This window comes from Ambystoma mexicanum, chromosome 5p (genome assembly GCF_040938575.1).
Source record: "Ambystoma mexicanum isolate Mex_15411 chromosome 5p, UKY_AmexF1_1, whole genome shotgun sequence".
Lineage (NCBI taxonomy): Eukaryota > Metazoa > Chordata > Amphibia > Caudata > Ambystomatidae > Ambystoma > Ambystoma mexicanum.
This window is the reverse complement of record NC_090930.1, coordinates 823425972-823453243: the sequence shown is the minus strand read 5'-3', so window position 1 is coordinate 823453243 and position 27272 is coordinate 823425972. Positions and strand designations below refer to the sequence as shown.

General features: G+C 47.2%; 1 protein-coding gene across 3 annotated transcripts in view; it reads left to right on the top strand.

The window, feature by feature from the left end:
* DPY19L1 (dpy-19 like C-mannosyltransferase 1) overlaps positions 1 to 27272 on the top strand; it is a 2006077-nt gene that overhangs the window by 1557890 nt on the left and 420915 nt on the right. For 2 of the 3 annotated variants that reach the window (XM_069613243.1, XM_069613242.1), the window contains one exon: positions 17834 to 17953. The exons of the other annotated variant lie outside the window; for it this stretch is intronic. In XM_069613243.1, the coding sequence (XP_069469344.1) occupies positions 17834 to 17953 (120 nt within the window). The remainder of the gene's footprint in view (positions 1 to 17833; positions 17954 to 27272) is intronic. 3 annotated transcript variants of the gene reach the window in all.

Below are 27272 nucleotides of genomic sequence, written 5' to 3'. Positions count from 1 at the left end.
TGTTGATCATATTTCGGAGAAGTTTCATGTACATTAGGTGTGGATGTCTTAGTTGTTACTTTATGAAGATCTCTGAATATTTCCTTTCTTCTTTCATGGGAGTCCATAATTGCGTCTATTTCAGTTATGTCTAGGGAGAGCCGAGCTGCTCGTCTTTCTACATGCTTATTTGTATTACCTTGAGGGGAATCTGAAAGGTAATACATTGACTGCCAGTGTTTTTCGCTGTTCGTGCTCTCTGCTGTAAGGATGGAGTATTCGAGATAATCGCAGTCGCCCTTGGATGAATATTACCAGTTTGGTTTTGAGAATGTGCTAGTAAGCTATGTTCTTGTTTTGGGGGAGCAGGGGATTGTATTGTGCAGGCAGGTTGAATGCTAGATCTGGACGGTAAGACCTGATTTCTCCCTTGTTCTAACATATTGTGAAAGTCTTGCTTTTTCAATGGGGTCAGTACATCATTTCTACAGCTAGATAGAATTTGAGACCGTTCAGGAAGAACAAGCAGTGTGGAAGGCTGTGTAACTTGAAGCGTTAAGCCGGTTAATAGAGCAGTCTTCTTTTCATTATTTGATGTTGGCATTAATGAAAAGTGACCTTGATTCGCTGTGGAAGGAATTGAAGGGTTTTGGTCTGTCAATGGAGTCACACTTCGGAATAGCATGCACTGAGGCAGTTGAGGCAACTATTTTTTTGATTGAATTAAAAGGATCTTGCAAGGAATATAGAGGTAAGTCTGTGGAATTTGTATTTTTCGTGACATTTGCTAATGTCTCTTCTAGCTTCTCTTGCAGACGAGTGCGAGGTTTGTTATGGTTCATTATACTTTAGAAGTAGTTCAAAAAAAGGTAGCAGGTGCTCAGATGATTTAGTAACTTGTCTACTTGAGCTCGATGGCTGGGGGCACTAAGTTCTGGGATGGTCAGCTACAAGGTTCTTGGTCACTTACCACGCAACCAGCTGTAAACAGCGGAAAACAGCAAATGTTCGTCGCCCTTGTCTCTTCGTCGGGCTTAACGCCGCAAGGGCGGCCAGGTGATGATTAAATACACACTTCCTGGGGGCGTGGCTCGCAGCTGGCAAGTGTCACGTGACTCGCTTTCTGTGACAGATTAGCTGTAGCTGTAGCCCGCGCTCGCTTCAAACTGTTGTAGAGGCTACAGACTTTCGTGAATTGGAGTGGGGCGTGCCAATGTTCACTTTGGAAAAAGAAAGGAGTTAAGCTTCAATTCTGCACTTCAGCACACCAATTTCCAGCGGAAAACAGCAAATGTTTGTCGCCCTTGTCTCCTCGTCGGCTTAACGACACCCCTGTGGTACGGCACAGAGGGTGCTGCGTACCACACATGTTAAAAAGATGATTCCTATAAGGGTGAGAAAAACCCCATAGACCATAAGCACTCAAGATAGTCTAAAACATACACTAGCAATCTGTCTAAGAGTGGGAAAAAAATGGTCTCACTCTTAGCAGGAGAAATAAATAAACCCTTCAACTCCAGCAAAGCTGTTGGGCGACTCTATAGGTAAGGGAAATTAGCCTTAGAAGAGAATTCTCCCTAACACACGGCGGAACAGCAGGTGCAGAGTAATACTGCAAATATCACGACCACCCAAACACAAACACTCCTTCTTCACCCCCTCCCTGACTTCTCTCCCCTTCCTCCTCTTCTTTCTCCTCCCCACTCCATCTTCCTGTTCCTTTATCTCTTCCTGTCTCCCCCTTTGACTTCCACCCTCCCTTCTACTCCCTCTTCCCTTTCCCTTTCCTCCTTCCCATACATCTCCTCTTCTCTTCCTTTCCAAATGCAAATTGTTCTACATGCTGTTTTTCTGGTTTGAACCATGTATATTTTATTGCTTCTATGTTCCATGTTTAATGTTTTTTGGTTGTTATGCTGTAAAGCGCTTTGGTGTAAAGCGCTATATAAATAATAAAATACAAATACAAAATACAAATGTCAGACGAGCTAGATCGCATACGATCCCTGGAACAGAGGGCAGAAGATGCAGAAGGGAGGGCAGGATGATACAATGTGCGTATTGTGGGACTGCCCGAAGTGGATGAAGGCAGAGATCCCACAAACCATGTAGATAACTTACTGCTACAAGAGGTGGGAGCCGGAGTTTTATCCCAAGGCTTTGTGTTGGGAAGAGCACATGGAGCCCTAACCAGAAAGCCCCGGCCAGGAGGCCCTCCAAGACCTATGATTGCAAAAATCATGAACTTTAAAGACAGTGAAAAGATATTGACATTCTCAAGAGAAGGTGGGGTGACCACGAGAAATGCTTCTAGAACAACAATCTACCTGGACTATACGGCACAGGTGCAAAGGGCACAATTTAGACCAACCATGGAACGTCTCAGGTCAACTAATGTGAGATACATGCTGCTGTACCTCGCCAAATTAAAGGCCCTACATAATGGCAGGTCATACCTCTTCGAAACTATGGCGGAGGCCCACGAATGTATGGACCAGCAGGGAATCCCATAACTAAGAGCAGAAAACAAGCAAAACAACAGGAATGTCCCCCAATAAGGCACAGAGCCCAACAATAACAGAAGAGCAATATAGAAAAGATGCAAACCAGCAGATATATGAGCGAGAGCTAGCACATTCCGAGAGCTGCCTGCCAGACGCCACCACTACAAACCCCACGGAGTGACATAGCTCAATATGCCAGTTTTAAGGCATCACGGTGCAACGAGCACACCCCCAGGACGGAAGGTGGTGCGTGGAAAGCGGCAGAGCCCGAGCAAGGGGAGGGTGGCTGGGCGTTGGTTAACAGTTACAGTTAGTATGTTGTTTGGTTGGAGGACGGCACAAGAAGAGGAGGAAGCACCACACACAGAGGACAACAAGAAGGCGCGGGTGGCGAGGAAATCGAAGCACATCAAAAGGACTACTGCCAAAACAATGCCTCCAGACAGAAGATCTACACAACACCTGCACAGAATGACGGCCACATGGATGAATGCAAACAAAGATACCGATGGAGGAAAGAGATTGCACAGAATCGAGCCAGAGAACTAGAAGTCAGGCATGAGGGTCCGTGCAAGCCTATGGGAAAGGTCAGGCTACAAAATGCAACAAGAAAATGGGCCAGGAAGAAGCAGTAATAGTAACATGGAATGTCCGGGGACTAAACACCTATGTGAAGAGACTGGCTGAACAGGTTGAAAGTGAAAATTGCAATGTTACAATAAACGCACTTGACGGCAGAGAAGCAATCTAAGGTGGCCAAGAAATGTGGAGGACAAATGTACAGCTCAATGTATTCCAACTACGCTAGGGGAGTGCTGACATGGATTCTGCCGGGAGTCCCATTCCAGCTTATAAAACAAGAAAGTGATTTCAAAGGCAGATTGGTGATGGCACATGGAATGCTGGAAAACAAAGAAATATGCCCAATAAACACATATGCTCCAAATCATGACGCAACCGAGTTCTTCAAGAAAATAGCACCTAGACTGGCCCAATACAGGGAAGCGACTTTCATCTGGCAGGAGACTTTAACTGCACACTGAACCCGCTGCTGGACAGGTCGGACAATAAATACAGAAATCCGGCACCGCCAGCCAAAGCCTTACAGAGGATCCTGAATCAGCTGAAGTTGGTGGACGTCTGGAGGAAGGTACACGCAGAAACAAGAGGTTATACACATGATAGCACCCCACACGGGACATTCACACGCATAGATTATTTACTCACAGGTACTGAGACCCTAGAGGAATTCAGGGGGATACATATCAAAGCACGAACACTATCAGATTACGGTCCATTAATAGCAACGAGGGCTTACACATACAGGATGGCCCCCATACCGACATGCTGACTAAGGGCACAGGCTCTAATGGAAGGGGAGTTACAGGAATACCTACGAGATACAATGGTGGACTATTTTGAGCATAACACAGGAACCGTAGATAGTAATGCGACGGACTGTGATGGCTTTAAAGTGGAGGTCACGGGAGCAGCGATTGGGAAAACAGGAGGACTCAAGGGAAGAGCTCTGGAGGACCTTTGGGTAATAGAACGGGAGATAGAACTGTTAGGGAGAATTCTCTGATAAGGCTAGTTTCCCAAACCTAGTGAGTCCCCCAGCAGCTTTGCTGGATTTTTGGGGTTTGTTTTTTTCTCCTGCTAAGAGTGAGACTCTTTTACTCCCACTCTTAGACATGATTTGAGGTATGTCCTTGACTTGTTATGTGCTTATGGGCTATGGGGTTTCTTTTTACTCCATAGGGTATCATCTGTTTTTCTGTATGTGTGGTACGCAGCACCCTCAGTGCAGTACCACAGGGGTGTCACAGTGACCCCCAAACATAGACTCCATACCCTGGGACTGACTACTGTCTCCCAGGGCATGTAAAGTCACCATTGGCTTTACTAGTCCAAAATTGTGAACAGAACCAGTACAAACCAACATATTGTGGAAGTACTGGTAAGGGGTAATTCGATTGCCCCTGGGTCTGTTTTCGAGGGGGCACTGTCCCGTTCCCCCCTCGTCGAGTTTCTGGCTGGTGGCAGTGGTTAGCACGCAAAATATTCCTCTGGAATATTCTCTATGGGATTTTCCCATTGATTGTAAATGCACCACTTTTTGGTGCAATGTTAAAGATACCACCGGTTTATTTATTTAATATTAAATCCCGGGTTGGGTCTTTTTGCCAGAACTCGATTCTAAAATGGCGTTTGTGTCCGTCTCTGTAACTCTGACCGAGGTTGAGCCCTTTGTTCCACTATTTTGGTGGGCTTCTCCACAGAAGCCCTCCAAATGGTGCCACTCTGTCTGGGTTCCACAGGAAGGGTGGAGGGGGGAATTGGCACCCTGGACTGCGTTGCCTTAGCAACCCAAGTCGCACTCTACTCTGATTGGCCCAGTGGTGAGCCGCCCGGCACACCACTTAGCATGTGTGATTGACAGCTAGGCATCAGAATGGGGTTTTTTCTGCATAAAAGCAGGGCCTTTGGGACTGGAACTTCAGAAGTCGCCACAGGACCTAAGAATCCGAAGAGGGAAGAAGCTGAGCCACCTGCAACCGACGACACCACCGGTGAAGCCCTGCTGCAACAAACTCACCACTTTTCCAACGACAAGAGAAGATCTTCTGCTGGAGAGTCTTCTCCCTTTGAGCTGGTAGGACCAACCAGTTCACCCTTTTTCGCTTCCAAAGATGTAACTTGGTCGAATAGCCCATGCCAAGCACCCCGGCGGCCGGATAGCCAAGCTCACCACTTTTGACCGTGAATAAAAGAAAAGGACTGCACCTTTTAATCGGGAACTCTGTGGCTGGTTTCATCCCTGTGCAGTGCAACGACTCCACGTTTCCTCCTCAACGAGATCTTCTCTTCCCCTGGTCGGAACCACAAACCTCAACCACTGCCAGGAACAACTGCCGCCGCTGGAGCTTCCTTTCTCTTAAGGTACTGTGTCCTGCCTGACCTCCCCTTTCTACAGATTGCTAAAGGTGACCCTTAAATGCTTGGCTTCTAAACTGGATTGGCTCCAGGCCTTCTAGCTATATCTTTTGACTCACCCCAACCTCTTTTGAACACTCTGCAAAGACTTGCAGTGCACTTTAAACCGTGTGGTCCTAGGCACATTTCGCTTTGCTCCATTTAAATTGGGCCTGGCCTATGAACTTTGGCTCTACAGTATAACCTGCCTTTCTCCCCTTGCTCTGAACTCTTAAAAGTGTTGGGAACTGTTTTATTCTTATGCTCTGCCTTTTTCTCTCCCTTTAACTACACTATTGGAGTGCCATCTAGGTTAAGCGCTCACTTCTGTCTTAACAAATAGTTGTGCCTTAACCCTGACTTGTCTGATAGTTATCAAGGGAGGTGTGTATACTTACCTGACTGTGTTTTAGACTACTTTTCATTTAGAGTGCTAGTGTATTACCTAAAGTGTGTTTTAAATAAATAACTATATACTTTTTATACAAAGCTCTGGTCAGTGTTTGTTTGCTCTACTGTGTTGTGGCCCTATTGTGTATACCCTGCATACTGTCCTACTCTTCTTGAGATAAGTCTGACTGCTCAGCCACAGCTACCAGGTAAATCTGGGTGGTGCAGACTGCTACCAATTGGGTTTACTGCTGCTCCTGTAGTCTTAATCTTTTTGCAGTGTTCCCCAAGGGAACTGCACAGGATTCTGCCTAACAAGAACAAGTTGAAATGAAGGCGGGCATACCTGGGGAGGAACCGGGGGAACTCACAACATTGAGGCTGAAGTGCATCCCCGTCTGGGAGAAGCTGGGGCGATTAGATTATGGGAAGTATATAAAAAATTACATGCGGAAGGTGATAAGCCCAGCAGGCTCCTAGCCTGGTTTACCAAGCATGAGACAAAAAAAGACCTGATTAACATGATAAAAGATGAGAGCGGGGAGGAGGTGAGGACCCAGGAAAGAATTAAAGTATTTTCACAATTTTATGAGAGGTTGTACTCCCAAAACCAAGTGGCGGAAGCAGGGGATATAGCCGATGCCCTGGCTGGGATTAGCCTTCCCAAATTAACTGAAGAGCAGGCACAGATCGTTTAGGCCCCCCTCACGGTGGAGGAACTGGCAGCCGGAATTGCCGCTCTCCCAACTGGTAAATCCCCAGGACCCGACGGTGAATTTTATAAGAAATACAAGGCCACCCTGGCACCAAGGCTGCTGGAGAGGTATGAAGAAGCGTATGAGAGAGTACAGTTACCAGACAGCCTGTCAGAATCTATAATATTACCCACCCTTAAACCTGGGAAATCTCTGCTTGACTGTGCCTCCTACAGGCCGATTTCCCTGATTAACCAGGATTCCAAAATCCTAACAGCGGCTTATGCCAGCTGACTCAAATGAGTCATACCCACGTTAGTGCATTCGGACGAAACGGGCTATGTCCCGGGGCGGAACACTACGTGGAAAAACTCCACCACGTAGTGGATCAAACGAATTAGACACAGGACTAATGCGCCATAGCGTCACTGGATGCTGTTAAAGCATTCGATTCTGTGAACTGGAATTGGCTGCTGAGCGTGCTCACCCACTTTGGGGTAGGGGAGAGATTCCTTCGCAGGATCAAGCTGCTATATAAAGACCCCAGGGCAAGAGTGAAAACAGGCAGGCACATCTCAGAGGTTTGGAGAATCTAGAGGGGCACGAAGCAGGGATGCCTACTATCCCTGATGTTATACATACTGGCCCTCGAACCACTGGTGGCCTACCTCAGGGCCGAGTATAAGGAAACTGGGATAGAAATAGACAGAGTTAAACACCAAATCTCATTATACGCAGACGACATGCTCCTCTTTGTTGGGAACCCACGGGTGCACCTACCAGACCTACTAGAAGCCGTAGACGCATTTACCAAATTATCGGTAATCTCCATTAACAAAGAAAAGTCTTCTCTGTTCCCCCTAGCAGATCTAAGATGGGCCACCCCAGACCAGCTGCCAGACCTGGGTCTCATATGGGCACCACGCACTTTCTGCTATCTAGGCATGGATTTGCTCCACAATACTGTTAGGCAGAATCCTGTGCAGTTCCCTTAGGGAGCACTACAGAAGATTAAGACTACAGGTATGAGCAATAAATCCCCTTTGGTATCAGTCTGTAGCACAAAGATTTAGTTGGTAGCTGTGGCTAAGCAGTCAGACTTATCCCAAGAGGGAGATGAGCAGTATTCAGGGTTTACACAACAGGGCTATAATACTATGGCACAAGGAAACACTTACCAAAGCTTTGTATTAAAAAGAATATATATATTTATTTTACACACTTCTAAGTTAACACATTAATCACAGTTATTAAAGCAAGTTAAAATCAGTCAAGAAAAGTATACACAACTCCCTAGTTAAATTGTAGACAAGTTTGAGCAAGAGTGAAAACTGAGCAAAACGGCACAGTGAAAAACAAACACAAATGGCACTCTAGCAATTTCTCACAAGGGAGGGAAAGCACACGATATACAGGAATATATTCTTAAACACCCTAGCAACACTTCCCAATAAGTTTGTGAACAAGTTTAGGCAAGGCATTACTTTAGCATGTAGAATACTAAATGAAAACCGAGCAAAATGGCACTTCACAAGTTTTAAAAGTGGGAAGGAAAAGGTGGTTATAAGAATTAGGTGCACCAACACAGTTCTAGTTGAGAAGCAATCTAGAGACGGCAGTTCTAACAAATTCAGCCAGAGTCAATAGGGCTGTGCCAGAGTCAGTGGTACAGGGCAAAGAGCCCAGGAGCAAAAATGTTCTTGTAGCTGCAGTCAATTCTTTGTTAACGATTGGAAAAGGTGGATGCAGAAGGTGAAAGACAATGTTATATGACAGGGGCGGCCAACCCAGCAGGTAGGTAAAGGATTTAAAACACCTTTAGCGCTACCAAACAAAAAGGGAGGCCTGGCGGAACAAAGTACCTTAAAATGTAGAAGAGGATCCTGCGGTGGCGGTGGTTCCTGGCAGTTACTGCAGTTCGGGAGATCCAGCTGAGGAAGAGAGACTCTCATCGTGGAGGAAGGTTCGAGTTACAGCACTGCCCAGGGATGAAACCAGCCGCGGTGCTGCCAAACGAATAAAAGGTATGCTCCTTTAAATCGCGGTCCGGGTGGATGGGAGCCTGGCTATCCGGTCTCCGAGTGCAGGGCACTGGCGATTCGACCAAGGCAGGTCCAGGAAGGCGATTGGCAAACTGGTTGGCCCCACCAGCTCAAGGGAAGAAGGCTCTTGCAGATGAAGATCTTCTCTTGTTGTGTGGCGAAAAGTGGTGAGACACTGCAGCAGAGCTTCACCGGTGGTTCAGTTGATGCAGATGTCTTTGGCTTCTCTCCACATTGGCTTCTTAGTTCCAGTGGCGATGTCTTGCTCTTCCAGTCCTCAGGACCCTGCATTTATGCAAAAAGATCCCCATTCATGCAGCCTAGCTGCCACTCGCACAGTGAAGTGGTCATCCTGGCGGGAGACCCTCCAGCCTATCAGGGCAGAGTGCGACATGGGTTGCAGAGGCAACCCTGTCCAGGGGTCCTACTCCCCCTCCCACACAATGGATCCACCCCAGACTCAGTGGCACCGAAAGGAGGGTGTCTTGGCATAAGCACGCCAAAAGGACAAACAAAGGATCCCCGACCTGGGTTAGGAGTTTAGAGAAAGACACGAGAAAAAAATTATATAAAAGTTCTGGCAAATAAAACCTACCGGAGTAAAGTTAATATAAACATAAACCAGTGGTATGTTAGAGGCTGTCAGTAAATGTGGTAGCCTCGAACAATGGGAAAATCCCATAGAGAAATATTCGGGGTTGAATATTTTTGGTAGTAACCACTGCCACCAGCCAGAAACATTTGAGCGAGGGACTGTACGGTACCCTCTCGAAAATGAACATAAGGGAAAAACTATTAACCCTTGCCAGTACCTTCATAGTAAGATGGGTTTTACTGGTTTTGTTCATAAAGATTGACTAGTAAAGTCAGTGGGGACTTTACCTGCCCTGGGAGACAGTAGTCAGTCCCAGGGTATGGAGTTTATGTTTGGGGGTCGCTACGACACCCCTCTGTCACTGCACGGAGGGTGCTGGGTAACACATGTGGATAAAGATGGTTTCCATGAGGGTGCGATAAACCCCATAGACATTAAACACAAAAAATAGCCTAGAACACACATAGCAAATATGCCTAAGAGTGGGAAAAAGAGTCACACTCTTAGCAGGAGAAAAAAACAAACCCTTCAAATCCAGCAAAGATGCTGGGGGATTCTATAGGTAAGGGAAATTAGCCATAGAATGAGAATTCTCCCTAACAGATACCACAGTGACACATAGGACCAATACACAAGTAGCCCTCGACAAGACAAAGAAGGCTATGATCTTCTGGAAGACACTCCCACTAGAGATGATAGGAAGGGCAGCTGTGTTGAAAATGACAGTACTGCCACGCATGTTATACTACTTCACAAACATCCCTCACGATATACCTAAGACATTCTTCAAACAGTTAAATACAATGGCATGGGAATTCCTGTGGGGAGAGGGGAGGAACATGATAGCCCTGAACACTCTACAAAGAGACTACAAATCGGGAGGAATCAGGTTGCCAGACTTTGAATGCTACTATGTGGTCAGATGCCTGGGAGATATATCAATAGACTCACTGCTCTTCCAACCTGCATTGTGACAGTACTATTTAAGAGAAACGATATGGATAGATAAGTCCTTGACGGGAACTCTCCCCAACATGGTCAAGCTGAGCCTGACTCTGTGGAAGAACACATGGAAAGCCCAGGGGATGCAAGACCCCTGCTCCATGCAGATCCCCCACACAGGACTGGCCGGTGCACGAACCAAGACCCTCACAACATAGCGGAGACACTGGGAAGGCAAAGGTGTAGCTCAGATTGGGGACTTATGGAAAGATGGACAATGGGTGGAATTCCAAACCCTGATGGAGGATCATGACATACACAAAGGTCAATTCATACTGTACAACAGCATGGTCCAGACCATGAAAAGGAGATGGCCGTTATTATCAGAAGGCGCAGACACCGGGGGGGGGGGAGCTGGATGCATGGTATGACGTGTCAGAAGGGGGAGATAAGATCTCCAGACTCTATGAACAGCTATTGAAAACCAGCAACGTGCAAGAACTGCAGACACAGGAACAGTGGGAAGTAGAGCTCCGGAACACCTTCGCTGACCAAGAATGGTCTAGAGTCCTCTGGTACCCAAAGAAAGTCTCCAGAAACGCAAGATTTAGGCAAGCACAGCTCTATCTTACCTCACGCACGGAGCATACCTCACAGCCAGGAGAATGGACACTATGAGAAGCAAGGAAGCCCGGAACTGCCCACGGTCCACAGCGGAAAAAGCAGACATGCGGCACATGTTTCAGACTTGCCCAGTGATAACGAAGTTTTGGGATAACGTCAAAGAAAAAGGGACAAGGGGTGGAATCCACATGCAAGCGTGGACATCGGAGTCTTACTTATTGGGCCTTTTTCCTAGAGGCGAAAAGCAGCGGATACATATAGCTAATATGAAAGACTTAATGTGCATTTTGGCAAAGCGCCGCATAGCAATGGCGTGGAATTCCAGTTCAGGGCCGAACATAAAGACATGGTGGGTCGACTTGAAGAAAAGGTCGCTAGCGGAAACAACAGTGTGGACTAGGGCACTGCAGAGGGGAGAAAGAGAGAGCGGAAATTGTCAATAATGTCTGTTATGTTTTCTTCTTCTGATGAAAAGTCGAGTTCTCCCCCTTCCCCCAACTCCTCACCTTCCTCTTTCTGCTTGATCTTTCCGTCCTTATGTCGTGGAGGCTTCTCTTTTTTCTTGTGAAGATAAGGACGCCCTCGATAGGATGCCACCGTGCCACTAAATAGGGGCAACGGGGGTTATCCTACCGAGAACGCCTCACAGGGGGAAAAAAGCCTGAAGGCACAAAAAACCCCTAGATGTAGTATTTCAGGTGGATGATCACAGGAGATGAGTTCGCTGATGGGAGAGCAATCCGAAAAGCAGGCACAGAATCTGGTAAGCAGAGATACCAATAATGGAACCAAGGATTGAACCAAAGGCAGTCCGGTAAACAGGCACAGGTCTGGCAGGAGGTAGATCCAAAATAGGCACAAGGGATAATACACAGGCAGTCCGATAGACAGGCACAGGTCTGGCAGGAGGTAGATCCAAAATAGGCACAAGGGATAATACACAGGCAGTCCGATAGGCAGGCACAGGTCTGGCAGGAGGTAGATCCAATTGAGAGAAAAAAGGAAGAAAAAGAAGGAAGAAGGGAAACAGGGAAGGGAAGAGGCAGGGGTAAGCTGAAGCAAAAAGAAAAGGAACTAAGGAGAGGAGATGGCTAGGCAAGGACGAGGCAATGCACAAGGCTGAGAACAAGGGTGGAACACAGCTGAGTGGAACCAGCGAAAATGAAAGGCTGAAAGGCAGGAATATCACCAGGTACGGGAGCGGCAGCAACTCAGGAGGGAATCCGGAAACGTTGCAACGCGTATGCGACCCGAAAGTGAAGTGATTTATACTTCCGGGTCACGAACGCGTACAATGACTAGAGCGGTAAGCAGAAGACGAGAAGGGGAAAGCTATGGCGGACAGAACCGCCAGCGGTTCCACTTCCGCCATCCCCGCCGCGGCATGACAGTATGCCCCCTCCTAGGGGGGCCTCCACCCGGTTTACCCGGATGAGAGTGAAAAAACCTTCGGACCAAGAGTGGGGCATGCACATGAGAGGCTGGTTCCCAAGAGTTTTCCGACCAGTGATACCCCTTCCACCGTATTAGGAATTCCAGCCTTCCCCGGCGGTACCGGGAGTCACAGATCTGGGCTACTTCAAATTCCTCCTGGGTCGAAGTAGCAGGCAAGGGAGTCTTCTTCTCTTTATGGGACCAGGTATCTGCATGAAATGGTTTAAGTTGTGAGGCATGAAACACCGGGTGGACCGTCTGAAGGCTTTTGGGTAGTTTTAGACGAAAGGCCACCGGGTTTATGACTTGGGTGATTTCGTATGGACCCAGAAATTTAGGGGAGAGTTTGGAAGGGTGTGCCCATCTCGGTAGGTACCTGGTGGACAACATGACCTGAGATCCTACCCCCCAATCAGGTACAGTTTTCCGAAGTTTGTCGGCCTGGTCCTTATATCTAATTTGAGCCTCGCTAAGGTTGTGTTTAGCCTGCAGGTGAACGTCTTTCAGCAAGGCGAGAGTGGAATCAACTGTGGGTAAAGAGGTGGAGATATTAGAGACCGGTAGTATAGACCGGGGATGGTAGCCATGTTGTCCTGTTGAAGGTTCACATAACACCGTAGGTACTGTTCTAAAGTGGCATTTAGACGTTCCGTCTGTCCGTTGGACTGAGGGTGGAAACCGGACGTTAGAGCTCTTTCTATACCCAAACGGCTGCAGAGATTTTTCCAGAAACGAGTGGTGTATTGGCTACCTCGATCTGAGATGATCTTCTTTGGTATCCCGTGGAGACGAAAGACATCCTTGATGAATGTTTCAGCCATGGCTACAGCAGTCTGTACCCTTGTTAATGGGGAAAAGTGAGCCATTTTAGTGAAAAAATCGATCACCACCATGATGCATGTGCACCCTTCAGAAGGAGGCAAGTCCACGATGAAATCGGTCGAAATTACTTCCCAAGGACCGTCGGGAACAGGATTAGGTTTCAAAAGTCCCAAAGGTCTAAGACGAGAACTCTTGCTGCGAAGACAGGTCACGCAGGATTGTACGTAACCGGTCACATCTTGTCGCATCTCCGGCCAATAAAAGTGCCTCTGTAGATAATCCAACGTGCCCTTGATACCTCGATGACCTGCCAACTTGGAGTCGTGACACCACTTTAACGCTAATCTCCGAAATTCAGGGGTAGGTAGATATAATTTGCCTTCCACAAAGTAGAGTCCTTCCTTGATGTCGTAGACAAGGTTTTGTGGGTGTCTCTCAGATTCAAAACCCCCTTTTGAAGCTTCTTTCACTTGTCTCAAGAAAGTGGACAGAACTCCTATTCGTCTTGTCAAGGGCAACATAAGATCCGGTGTCCTGTCGGATTCGGTCACATAGTCTCCTCTGCGAGACAAAGCGTCCGCGACTAAATTCTGTTGCCCTGGGATGTAGGTAATGTTGAAATCGAACTGCGCAAAGAAGTGAGCCCAGCGGGCTTGTCGTGTGTTGTAGCACTCGTACTGTCGCAGGACTTGTAGATTTCTGTGATCGGTTCTGATGGAGAAGGGGTGTTTACCTCCTTGCAGGGGGTGACGCCACTCCAAACAGGCTGACTTCATGGCCAATAATTCACGCTCTATAACTGAGTAGTTCCTTTGGCTGTCGTTGAGTGTCTTGGAGAAATAGGAGACTGGATGTTCCACTCCTTGATGTTCCTGCAAAAGAACTGCCCCCATAGCTGATGAAGAAGCATCTGTCTCGACAATGAAAGGCCGGTCTTGATCAGGCTGCTGAAGGATGGGGGCGATACAGAAGGCTTCCTTGAGATTGTGGAAGCTATCCTCAGCTTCTCTGGACCAGAAAAATGGTTTGGAGCTTTTCTTAAGTAGAGTGGTAATAGGTCCAGTCCGGTGGGAAAAGTTGGATATAAATTTCCGGTAAAAGTTTGCCAGACCTAAGAATCGTACCTCCTTGATGGATTTAGGTGAAGGCCAATCCAATATGGCAGATACTTTGCGGGGATCCATGGCGACACCCTGACTGGATAATGTGAAACCCAAATATGGGATGGAGGTTGCAGAAAAGACACACTTGTCTAATTTGACTGAGAGGTGATTTTCTCTTAGCCTCTGGAAGACCTCTTTAACATGGACCACATGTTCCTCCGGAGTCTTTGAATACACCAGTATGTCATCGAGATAGACAATCGTGGTCTGACACAGCAGGTCTGAAAAAAGCCGGTCCATAAAACGCTGGAACACTGATGGGGCATTGACGAGCCCAAAGGGCATCACTTGATATTCGTACAACCCATAGGGGGTCCTAAAAGCTGTCTTCCATTCATCCCCTTGGTGGATCCGGAGGAGATGGTAGGCATTCCGGAGATCCAATTTTGTAAAAATAGTGGCGCCATGAACAGCTTGAATGATCTCGGTGATAAGAGGCATGGGATACCTGTCCTTTATGGTCACCTTGTTTAGACCCCTGTAGTCGATACAGGGTCTCAGTTCTTGTGTGTCCTTTTTAGGGATGAAAAACAGTGAAGCTCCAGCCGGTGACTTTGAAGGTCTTATAAGCCCGTTGGCCAGATTGTTATCCAGATATTCCCGGACGAAGTGTCTTTCTCTGAGGCATAAAGGGAACATCCTACCGAACGGGACCAGTGCACCAGGAACAAGATCCAGACAGCAGTCTTCTGGTCGGTGGGGAGGAAGATCGCTAGGCGTCTTTTCTGTCACTACCTCTGCGTATTCTTGCAGATGATGTGGAAGACAATGTATGAGTCTGGAGTCGTAAACACTGGTAGTTAATACTGTCTCATATTTTGGTTCTGAGTACGTTCTTTGCCCAGTCGATGTGAGGGTTGTGCTTTCGTAGCCAGCTTATCCCTAGTATGATAGGGAAATGGGCTGCTCAGATGATGTCAAACGAGATCTTTTCGGTATGTTGCTGGATACTTAGGTGTAGTTCTTCTGTGGTGTGTGTAATCATGCCGGAAATCAAAGGTTCACCATCCACTCCTTCGACTTTCTGATCCTCCGGTTTGGCCAGGCGTGTTATTCCTTTTTGTTTAGCCCACAAGGTATCTATGAAGTTGCCGGCTGCACCACAGTCGAGTAAAGCCTGAGTTGGGACCACGGTCCTACCCACAGTAAGAGTGACAGACAGCACCATCAACCTAGAATCCTCTAGTATACCAGAAGATGCTACCGACAAAGTTGCGTAAGGACTAGAAATGGCCCCTCGGGAGTGCGTCCCAATGCTCACCGAGGGCGCTCGTTTCCCGAACGCCTCGGAGGGACGTCAGGACAGTTCCGTAACAAATGGTTAGAGGCTCCACAATACATACACAGGTTGCCATTCCTTCGTCTCTTATGTTCTTCCGCGGTGAGTGGTGCACGAGCAGTACCGATCTGCATCGGTTCCTCTTTGCTTTGACGTGAAGGTGGTAGAGAAGAAGGCAACTGGGCTTCTAATGGAGAGAGACTGTAGAGTTTGTTCTTCTTTCTTTCTGACCGTCGTTCCGAGAGCCGGAAATCAATCCGAAGAGCGGCCGTGATGAGATCCGAAAAGGAGGACGGACGGTCGATACGTGCAAGTTCGTCCTTGAGATCCTCTCTCAACCCTCGACGGAAGATGGTATATTGGGCCTGTTCCTGCCAGCCAGCTTCGGCGGCTATCTGTTTGAACTTAGTGATATAGGAGAGAAGATCTGTATTTCCCTGGCAGATGTCTAAGAGGTCCTCCGAGGCCAAAAAAGTACTTTCTGTGCGTAAAAATGTTTGCTGCAGCAAGGTCTTGAAATCATTATAGTTCTGCAGCACAGGATCTGGTTGGTTAACCAAAGGGGTGGCCCAAGCCAGGGCATTACCTGTCATATGGGTAATCATGAATCCTACTTTGGCATGATCCGATGTGAAGGTCTGCGGACGGAAGGAAAAGTGGAGATTACAAGCATCTAAGAACTCCTTGACTCGTTTCGGCGATCCATCAAATTTGCCGGAGACCAAAGGGAATGACGGTAGGTCTGCAGAGGGTCGCTCCCGTTCGTTCATTCTTAATTGCAATGCTGCGTTGGTTGCCTTAAGGTTCTGAACCTCCAAATTAAGGTTTTGGACGGCGGCTATAAGTTCCTGAACTTGCTGGGGGGTTGCCATCTCAGTTTCATGTGGGCGTTGCAAACTGTCAATAATGTCTGTTATGTTTTCTTCTTCTGTTGAAAAGTCGAGTTCTCCCCCTTCCCCCAACTCCTCACCTTCCTCTTTCTGCTTGATCTTTCCGTCCTTATGTCGTGGAGGCTTCTCTTTTTTCTTGTGAAGATAAGGACGCCCTCGATAGGATGCCACCGTGCCACTAAATAGGGGCAACGGGGGTTATCCTACCGAGAACGCCTCACAGGGGGAAAAAAAGCCTGAAGGCACAAAAAACCCCTAGATGTAGTATTTCAGGTGGATGATCACAGGAGATGAGTTCGCTGATGGGAGAGCAATCCGAAAAGCAGGCACAGAATCTGGTAAGCAGAGATACCAATAATGGAACCAAGGATTGAACCAAAGGCAGTCCGGTAAACAGGCACAGGTCTGGCAGGAGGTAGATCCAAAATAGGCACAAGGGATAATACACAGGCAGTCCGATAGACAGGCACAGGTCTGGCAGGAGGTAGATCCAAAATAGGCACAAGGGATAATACACAGGCAGTCCGATAGGCAGGCACAGGTCTGGCAGGAGGTAGATCCAATTGAGAGAAAAGAGGAAGAAAAAGAAGGAAGAAGGGAAACAGGGAAGGGAAGAGGCAGGGGTAAGCTGAAGCAAAAAGAAAAGGAACTAAGGAGAGGAGATGGCTAGGCAAGGACGAGGCAATGCACAAGGCTGAGAACAAGGGTTGAACACAGCTGAGTGGAACCAGCGAAAATGAAAGGCAGAAAGGCAGGAATATCACCAGGTACGGGAGCGGCAGCAACTCAGGAGGGAATCCGGAAACGTTGCAACGCGTATGCGACCCGGAAGTGAAGTGATATATACTTCCGGGTCACGAACGCGTACAATGACTAGAGCGGTAAGCAGAAGACGAGAAGGGGAAAGCTACGGCGGACAGAACCGCCAGCGGTTCCACTTCCGCCATCCCCGCCGCGGCATGACAGAAATAATATACTTGCATGGAGCTCGCCATTACAAGAACTGTTCGAACAGAGGGAGGTGAATAGTACAGAAGACCCCAGTGGGTCAGAGGAACACTGAAGGGAATGCAAACATGATGGAAGGAGGCCCAAGTCACTTGACAGAGGAACCCGCGAGGATGAATCTGCTGCGGTACAGAAGATCAGAGATCCGTGCTAGGACGGCCACTGGAGCGCGTCAGGACAATTGACAAAGATGGGTGGAATCCAAAAAGAAGTGCCAGTTTATGTGCGATGTTTGTTGTCGTTGGTTATTATATGTTGTAAAACAATAAAAAGAGTGAACAAAAAAAAGAATAGTGATGAGGTGTGTAATTGAAAATATTGAATTTTCCAATGATCCTCACTTTTGAGCACTAACCCTCACTGAGCTACATAATAAATATATTAAATCAAATGTGGTTTTTATATACACTGGATTTTAGCATTGTTTGTATGCATTCCTTTTTTTCCAGATAAGAATTACTTGAAACGTTTGATTTTGTTTTTTCTTTAGCTGGTTTTTCACGCATTGCAGCTGATAGCATATGCGGGACTCGCTATTTTTATCATGCGACTGAAGCTGTTTTTAACACCTCACATGTGCCTTATGGCTTCTTTGATATGCTCCAGAAAGGTAGGCCGTTTTACTAGTCAAATACTGTACTATACTGTATTTGTAACAGAGTTTTAAAAAAAAATATATGTTCACTTTAATAATCTGCAAAATGTGAATGATTTGTATGCTTAATGCAATTCAAATAAATGTTGTAATATAGCAATAGAAAGAACAGATCTGAAGTTTGCCCGTGCAGCTTGAGTCCCACATGTTTTGCTTGGAGGAGTATTGCATGTATTTTAGAAAATAAAAATGTTGAATCGATTCCTTTCACCCACATATTCTTCTTAGATTTAGCTTCTTCAGGACTAGCTGACTTTGGAATCTTTTTAAACCACTAAGTGGAACACTGCAGCACCAAGTCCTCAGGCTCCGAGCTCTACAGGGAATTATGGGAGACAGGTGTCTGTATCTGATCTCCTCAAGTTTTGCCTTCACTGCATTGGGAGGAAGGCAACATGAAGGACTGTGACTTCTATCAATCCATAAACTTAAAGACCCTCAATGAACATTTTGCAAAATGTAATATCTTGCTCTAAAAAGGTGGGGACCATACACTGCCAAAGTCAGTCATCTGTGTGTTCATCAAAGAAGGTGTTGGTCCCGAGGAGCATTTAGATCAGGACTGCTCTTGTGATAGAGACTGCAAGGACAAATCAGCACTGCAAGATATCCCCTCCTCCCCCAATGATGCCTGAAAGCGGCACTGTATCCTCTCTTTCCAGGGACTGGAGTTGTCACTCCATCTCCAGGAGCGATGAAACCTCAGAGGTGTCATCACCTACACCAAAGGTACCTTTCACTACTATGTTCCTGCTCAGGAGAGGGAAAGAAGTTCAGGAGGCAAATGCTCCATGTTTTTGCCAAGGGCCTGGCCTCAGAGCCTTCAGTGCTGCTGGTGGAGCTGTGACCCACTATGCTCCATGAAGCTGGCAGAGGCACCTCTTCAGGGTGCACTCCCAAGCCTACTGGCTTGATTCCAGACCTTCCTGTGGAGTCTGTCCGTCTAGCACCTCTTGGTTTTAGAATGCGGAGGCCCCAGTGCAGGCTTCAGGCACTAGTTGCCACCGGCACCTTGCTAGACGTTTCCTTTCTTTTCAAAGATGGGTCCAATCTTAGATAAGAAGGGTGACCCAATCCCGTATAGACTGGAAACCTTGCACTCTGGGTAGTTGGAAGAATGGTTAGGATGAAGATCTGACTGAGCAAACCTCCGATTTGTGTGACATTGGGTTAGATACGGCTCAAGCTTGATTTTATTCCAGCCTCGATCTATGGGAAGCGCAATGTGTTCTTTCAGATGAAAATTGCAAAGCGGTGGAGACTCTTGGGTTGTCTGCGCCTTTGAAGCCTACTGTCCAGTAGGACTGTATCAGCATTCTGAAAAAGCTCCTCTGAGGGGAAAGTCTTCTTTTCGCCCCTTTCATGGAGATGGGCTGAAGCTACCCCAGCTCCTGCTGTGGACTTGGATCTTGCCTAGAACCATTGCCCGGCTTCCCTGGTCCCTGGTTTTCTGTCCTTGGGCCTCATTACGACCCGGGCGGTAAGGGATTACCGGTACTGGTAATCCCTTACTGCCCTATTACGAGTTCCCTTTGCGGGTCCTCCCTTAATGGCTGGTAAAACCAGCCGTTAAGGATGGGACCCGCAAAGGGACTTTAGAGGTAATAACTGTACTGCAATTTGCAGTACCGTTATTACCGCCTTCTCCATCCCCATTGAGCCCTACGGGGGCTAAAATGGGAATGGGGGAAGGGCCATGGTGAATGGGGAATTACCGCCCCCGCCAACCTTGGAATGGGGCGGTAATTGCTTCATTCACCATGGCGGTATCGGTAAGGTTTTGGAGTCAACCATGGCGCTAATAGCGCCATGGTTACCTCCAGGGTCGTAATGAGGCACCTTGTATCCTTCTCCAAAGAGCTTGGTAGTCTGTGTGTCTTGTGGGTTCCAAGACAGCTATCTTCTTGTCTCCTGGACAACGAAACCAAGAAGCTAGAAACTTGGAATAGCACGGTTTTTCGTTTACATTTTTTGGAGTGTAATCACTTGAGGTGCAATACAATATATTTGATTCTAAGTGATCCGGCCACAGTTGATTTTTGCCGCGGCCGGAATGTTCGCATGAGAAAGGTGTGAACTACCCAAAGGTTGCACCTTTCTCATGCGAACACACTTACATACTACGGGGGCTGCAGCGGCTTCCCCCGCAACCCCCCGCTCACTATACTGTTAAGTATAGTGAGCGAGGGGTTGCGGGGGACACCCCCGCAGCCCCCGCAGTCTTTTTTTAAAAACATTTTATTTTACTTACCTGCAATGCTACCACCAAAGGTTCGAACTTTTGGTGTTCGTACCTTTGGTGGTAGTATTTTCCAGTCATTTTGTACGGTCAGACCTTTTTTTTCGGTCCGATCTTACAAACCCATATATTTCTCTGTGCCTGAGAAGGTGCTTTCCTCTCTTGTCATGGACAGCATGTAGGCCTGGATATGGCTGGCTGTGTCTCATGCCATGAGTATATGATCTGTTCTCCACAGACCTTGATGGCTGGAGGAGTCCAGTTTCTCCCCAGATGTTCGAACCAAACTGTTTGATATGTTATTTGACGGCAATACCTCCTTTGATCCTGAGGCTGATGAGTCTCTGTTTAAGGCCTCCAAGGACACTGTGGGGCTAGTTGTCCAGCAGCCTGCGGCATCCTTGAATATTTGCTTTTGGACCTATACCTCTTCTGCTTACTGTAATAGAGGACCAGCATGCTTCAGGAAACAGACTCAGTAGCATTTTCCCCACAAGCAGACCGAGACAAAGTTGGCCAAAAAATTATGTTGCTGCTTCCACAGTCCCCTCGGCACAGTCCAGGAATAAAAAAACCTTAATTTGGACTTGGGAACACATCACTTGTAATACGTGTGCCTTTTAGGTCATGTCTCAGGTCTGCTGCCTCCCTTTTATTCTATGCTCTGACAGCCACCCTCTGTCACATCCTACCCTGGACTCCTTCCTATTGGAGACGATTTGATAACTCCTGGCGAAGGCTCCGAAGAGTGGGTGGCCACCTCAAAAAGATGGAAGGATTTCTTTATATTTCAGTGCCAATTGATGTCATGGGGCCTGCATTCAAGATGTGATCTTGACCCATTCCTTCAGGGCCTCACAATGCATGATTGTCTGGTGCCTCTTCAGTCCTTCTTTATTCCTTCAGGATGCCTACTTCTATGTGCTGACTCATCAGAAGCTCACAAAGTACCTTAGGTTTATGCTTGGGAACACACATTATCAGTTTGAGGTCCTGCTCTTTGGCCTTTACTCAGCCTAAGGGTCCTTACTAAGTTTTTGTTGCGGTGGTACCACGTCTCAGGATGGAAAAAGCTCAAGTGTTGCCTTGGGGTGTTGGGTCAGAGGTACTATCCACACTTTATATGGGGTAGACAGTCATGTGGGACTGGGTTGGTCTGGCCTCTGCTAGGTATGTCAACTATGGTGGATCAGGAGGGATCCCGCTGACTTGTTATCCCTGTGCAGTACCCTAGCCTTAAGAACAGCCATCCTATCTCTGCAATGCACCAAGAGGAAACCGACTGGCCCAAGGGCTGGTCTCAGAAAGAAGTGGTAGGTGTGACGATTCACAGGGAGGTGAGCTTGCTATGCGATATTCCTCCTAGGGGTGGCAGAAAGCGTGACCTCACAGGAGAGACTCTCCTCCTGGGGAAAAGGACTCCTGTTCCATCAAGGAACTCCCTAGACCCCTTTATGAAGAGTCAACAAGAATATCTGATGACCACTCAAGTCACTCCAAACCAGTTACTATCTGTTACTGCAATATCCCCAAGAATCCACCTCACCAGACAAGTTGTACTGTGAAGAAGAAGAATGTGAGAATCAGAGTACTCAGTGGTTGGCAGCCAACCACACTGCGACGAAGAAGACAGACCAAAGAGCCACAAGTCCTCAAGCAAAAGAAACAAAGGACTGTGTGTCTACACTAGGGAGGACCCAGTGTTATCTAATAAAAATAGAAGGACCAGTAATGTTTTTCACTGGAGCCCAGGATGTTCAAACCATGGCTGAAGAAGAAGCCAGGAATTGCCAGAAAGCTGACAATGGGGGCACATAGAGGGCAAGGAGCTGACCTGTGTACTTGGGAAAAACCTGGAGGCGGTGGAGCGGCCCAGAAAGGGTGGACCGGGTGGTCCAGGAACTGTGCCGAGACTGTACGAGGAAGGGCTCCGCGTATAGAAAAAGAAAGAAGCGACGAACGACCAAAGCGGTTGTGCCAGAAGGAGGAACCTGACCCCACGGAAAGAACCGGTGATGCCTCCCCGATCCGAAACAGGTAACTGGAACGACGTGAGATCCGGGTGCGGAATCGGTCGGAAAGAGAGTGAAGATTACCAAGGGGCTAATGATACTCATCCCAGTACAAGTAACTATTAGAAAGAAAGTGAAGATTACCAAGGGACTAATAATACTCGATCCACTACAAGTAACTATTGGAAGGAGAGTGAAGATCAGGGGACCAATCATACTCATCCCAGTATATGTGACTATTGAAAAGAGAGTAGAGACTGCCAAGGGGCCTTTCAGACTCATCCCAGTAAAGAGGAATATGTTAACCGATTAAGAAACACCACAAAAGCCATCAGATGTACTTCCGGAAATGTGTAGAAATGTATGAAGAGACACTGTAAGATTCAAAGAAGAAGCAGGAAAGAAATCATTATTTGTAGCACAAGGGAACTTTTTTTATATAGAAAACAAAGGGAAGCCCAGGGAGGGGTAAAGGCCCCCTTGAGGAATGAAAAGAAGTTTTGGATGATAAGACTAACTGAATATTTTTTTTATTTAAACAATTTAAAAAAAAGGTTGATTTAGAAAAAAACGCTCTGACTGCACATAGTGGTCTTTCTAAATCAAACTGTCAGCCCCTGCGACACACACGAGTGCACGCAGGGGTTGACAGGCGCAGAGAGACCCAGACGAGCAGTCGCGAGAGTGTATGTGTGTGACTGAAAACAAAGGGTGGGTCAATGAAACTGTGTTTGTGTGTGGGGGTGGGGGAGTGGGGTACTATGAGGGAAGGGAATATGGGGGGTAGAACCCCTTAAATAAAAAAATAAAGCCTAATCTATGTGCTTTTTCTATCTTTTTGTGGGCCAGTCAAAATTACCAAAATAAATCAAGCTTTTGTTTGTGCGGCCTTTAAAAAGCGGGGAAAAGGCATAGAACCGACCGGAAGCCATTGCAAGACAGAACTGTTAAGGCTATAGAAGCCTGTCCAGGAGAAGGGAGTCTTTCTCCTGGACCCCTCTTTTCTTTGAGTTTTCTTCATCAGTGGTTGGGCCAGAATAGGATAGTTTTGGACAGAGGACGAACTGTTGATTTGGACAACCTCACTGACGACAAGCACCATAGTTTTGTGTTAGGAAGGGCAAACAACTTATTACTAGGGATAGGTAGGCCTTTTCATTATAATTTGAATCAACAAACTTGCATAAATGCCACCAGTTGGTCAGCCAACATAGGGTACTCACCTATCATGTACTCCAGAGCCCATACGGCTGGAGCCAATACAGTAGTCAGCAGTGATGCCGCAAACTCTGGCACCCTGTTAAGTGCAAAGTAACACAGAGACATTTTGATGTAGCACGGGATTTCCAAAATGGTGCTGCATGCCGTGGATGCATTGGTAACCTGGAAGAATAACAGTGAGCTAATGGAGTGAATAAGGTAATTGGCCTCTACCAAGATTAGGCTAATGGCTTAACCAGACTGAGTTTCATGAACGCCAACCAACTACAGGGGAGAAAGCAGTGGCTGGAGGTGTAACCTTTCAGGGACTGGTTTGGAATCAGAGGTACATCCTTATGGATATAAACAGGGCTTGGCCAGCTCACTTGTTGTGTTGGGTCTTGATAGGAAAGATTTTTCTTTTTGCTGCTTTGTCTGTAAGTCATCAATGAGATATCCCACTTTTTGCTATTGTCTTAACCTTTCCTCATTTTTGGAGGTAAGTGAAGCCTTTTTGCTTCACTTACCTTGCTAAACTCAACTGTTTTGGGGGCACTGGATATTCCCTATGGCTGTCTGTGCAGGACACCTCTGTTCTCCATGGTGGAGACTCTGTGTCCCTATAACTTTATTTTTGGTGACTGTCGTTACTTGCATGATGTGTCCAGGGTGGGCTGGTGGCAGCAAATACTTTTTTGCCTTTTTCTTTTTACTGTCTCGTGCAGTTTTGCATTTTGTCACATGATGCCATTTGTAGTACCATATACTCTAAAATGACCCTGCCATAAGATGTCCACCTGCCCTTTGGCCAACTTGCAGTTTTACCTTCTTACTGCTCTGGCAGGGCCAGATTTTCCATAAGCCCTTTCCCAGGAAAAGCTCCAGATTTTGCTGGCAAAGCAGCTATCTGTGTGTCCGGATTTGGGGTCTGGTTCTGTCTGACCACAGTACACATCCAAGCCAGAGTGTGTCTGTTGCTGGGTAGATGCAATGGCCAGAGGCTGTCCAGAAGTGGACAGCCCCAGGCAAGTATGAATGGTGCTGATCCTTACCATTGGTGAGCCTAGGGCAACTCCAGCCCGGATTGTGGTTTAAAGAGGGGTGTCTTCAGCCGTTCAGTAAATAGTTGCAGGCAAGACCCCTAGGAATGAGAGCAGCCTGCTTTAAGACCTGGGCCTCGTTGTTGGATGCTAGCCAGAATCACTTTCTTCTCTTCTTCTCAAAGACCATCAGTGCTTCGACCCCTGGAATGGTGGTAACAACCAGTCCTGATCTCTGCTCGAAGATCCTGCTGCTGGAAGCACTCCAAGCCCTGGAATCATCCCATTGGCTAGCCAGATGTCGTCCCTGTCCTTTTGCCTGCAAGGGTCGTCGTCCTGAGATGAGCCTTGGGACTCAGGAGATCCTCAGCTTATGAAACAAGAAGCATTTTCCTGATGTTGCATCTTTCCAATGCGAAGAGGGGCTTTGCAGGACCACTTTCTTTGTTTCCACAACAAAGGTCGCTCTCTGCCCGTTTTCTTAAAGTGGCCATCAATGCTTGTCACTTGTATCAAGTCCTGGGAGTCCTCTTGAGGTAAGTGCTGAAGTGGTGGTCCAGTAGCCAGTGTCCTGGTTGTCCAGCTGTCCAGAGCCGATGCATCAGAGCATGGAACCACGATGTGGCCAGATCCAATAGCCCCATGCCTTAAGTGGCCTCTGTACCCAAGTCCCCTGGACTTCCTTCAGTGGATCCAAGGCACGAATCCGAAACGCCAAGCAAATTCCGGAACCCCTTTGATGGTCACTTAGTGAATCCGAGTATATGGGGTGAGTAAACGTATCTGTTTTGGCTCTCCTCTGTCTCCATAGGGTTGTATGGGCATAAATTCCTGGCCTTACCCCTCCATTGTCTTGCCTTGAACAATGGTGTTTTGGTCGGGTATTCTTCCCACGGTCTCCCCTAAGGTGGTTGGATAGGGTGGGGGTCTGTTAAGAACTTTTCACCTGTTCTTATTGTTCTTTAGAACACTTACAAACTACCTGTTGGCTCAAGTCAACACGTGTTCGACTTTCTAAAGAGACTCTCCGCCTCCCGAAAAGACTTATGTTGGGACCTGTAACTCCATAGGCATCATCTTTTTACTGTGTGTTACACAGCACCCTCAGTGCAGTAACACAGGGTTGTCTTTTAGACTTCCCAACTCCGACTCCATTTTTCTGGGACTGACTACTATCTCCCAGAAACATATAACATGTAAAGTTGCCATTGACTTTATTAGTCTCTTTTAAAAACTCACAGACTAGTACAAATTATCTTAAATAGAGTTCTGGAAAGGGTTAATACTTATCCCTTTTTGTCTGTTTCTCTTGGAGCATTGTTCTGCTCCCTTTTCATTAAGACTGGGCTGGTGGCTGTGGTAACTACCCTATTTTTCCTACTGCGCTTATCTTAAATAACCCTGGTATTGTTTTAGGCTATCTTGGTAGCCTCGAACTTAAACCCGCTAGACCATATAGGTTTTAATATGGTTCCGGCTGGCTTTATTCGCCATTTCTTTTTGTAAAAGTCTTTCTCGTGTTTTACTCTGCGCACCAAACCAGGTTTGGTTCCTTTGTTCGCCGACCTTTCACAGGCTTCTACACAGAAGCTTTCCTTGGGCGCCTGAAAGTCTGGGTAGGCAGGATGTGAGGGAGGGGTTTTAGGACCCCTGCCATGGGTTCCCTTGGTAACCCAAGTCGCACTCCTGTTTGATTAGCTGGATGACTGTCCCGCCAGGACAGCCACCCTGCCGTGTGATTGACAGCCAGGCTGTGTGAATGGGGGAAAACTCCATAAAAATCAGGTCTCTGGGGCTGGAAAGGCAGAGTCGCCACTGGAACGAGAGAACCGAAGAGGAGCTGACAAAAGAGGACCCCTACCACGACTGAACCGCCCGGTGAAGCCCTGCTGCAGGTCTGAATCTTCAGACTCCAACGACAGAGAAGACCCACCAGGAATCTTCTTCCCCTGAGCTGGTTGGACCAACCAGTTCACCCAAACTGCAAGCCAGGCCTTCCTCCTCTGGTCGAATTTGCTGTACAGAGCTACAGTGAACCGGATAGCCAGGAAGGTTGGACCCTGCTTGGGTCTGTAAGGCGCGCACCTTTTATTTGTTGCTCTGCTCTGCTTCTTGTTTCTTCCCTGGGCAGTGCAGGACCCTCCAGTCTTCCTACTTCGTGTCAGTCCGACAGTCGCTTCAGGAACCGTGAGCCTGCAGGACCTGCCAGGAACGTCCGCCTCAGCTACAGCTGCTTCCCCATTTAAGGTACTGTTCAAATCCGGTTGTTAGTTTCGTCCAGCCGCGGTGAAAGTGCGTGAAACCTTTTGCCAATCCGAGGGCTTGTCCTTCTCCATTCTTTAAACACATTTTTCTGCCAACCAACTTCGTCCGGAACTCTTGGCAAAGACTTAACCGCGAACTACCCTGAACTGTGTGATCTCGAGCAAAAGACTGTGACCCATTGACTTGTTTGAATCTGATTTCCTCACTGTAGTTCCTTTGTCTAGATTGCCCTGCTTACTTACTTGTTGGTGCTGCTCAATTCTGCCTAACTTTGTCTTTCCCTCCCTTTTAAATTACTGGAGTGCCATTTTGCTCACACTTCATTTTGAGCCTAACTTGTCCAGAATCTATTGGGTGTGGTGTAGTGTATTAAGAGTGTGATTTTTCAACTGCGTTACTTTAGTGAAATGTTATACAACTGATGTGTAAATAAATGTATGTTAGGGAGAATTCTCTTTCAATGGCTAATTTCCCGTACCTAGTGATTTCTTTGCTTTGCTGGATTTCTGGAGTTATTT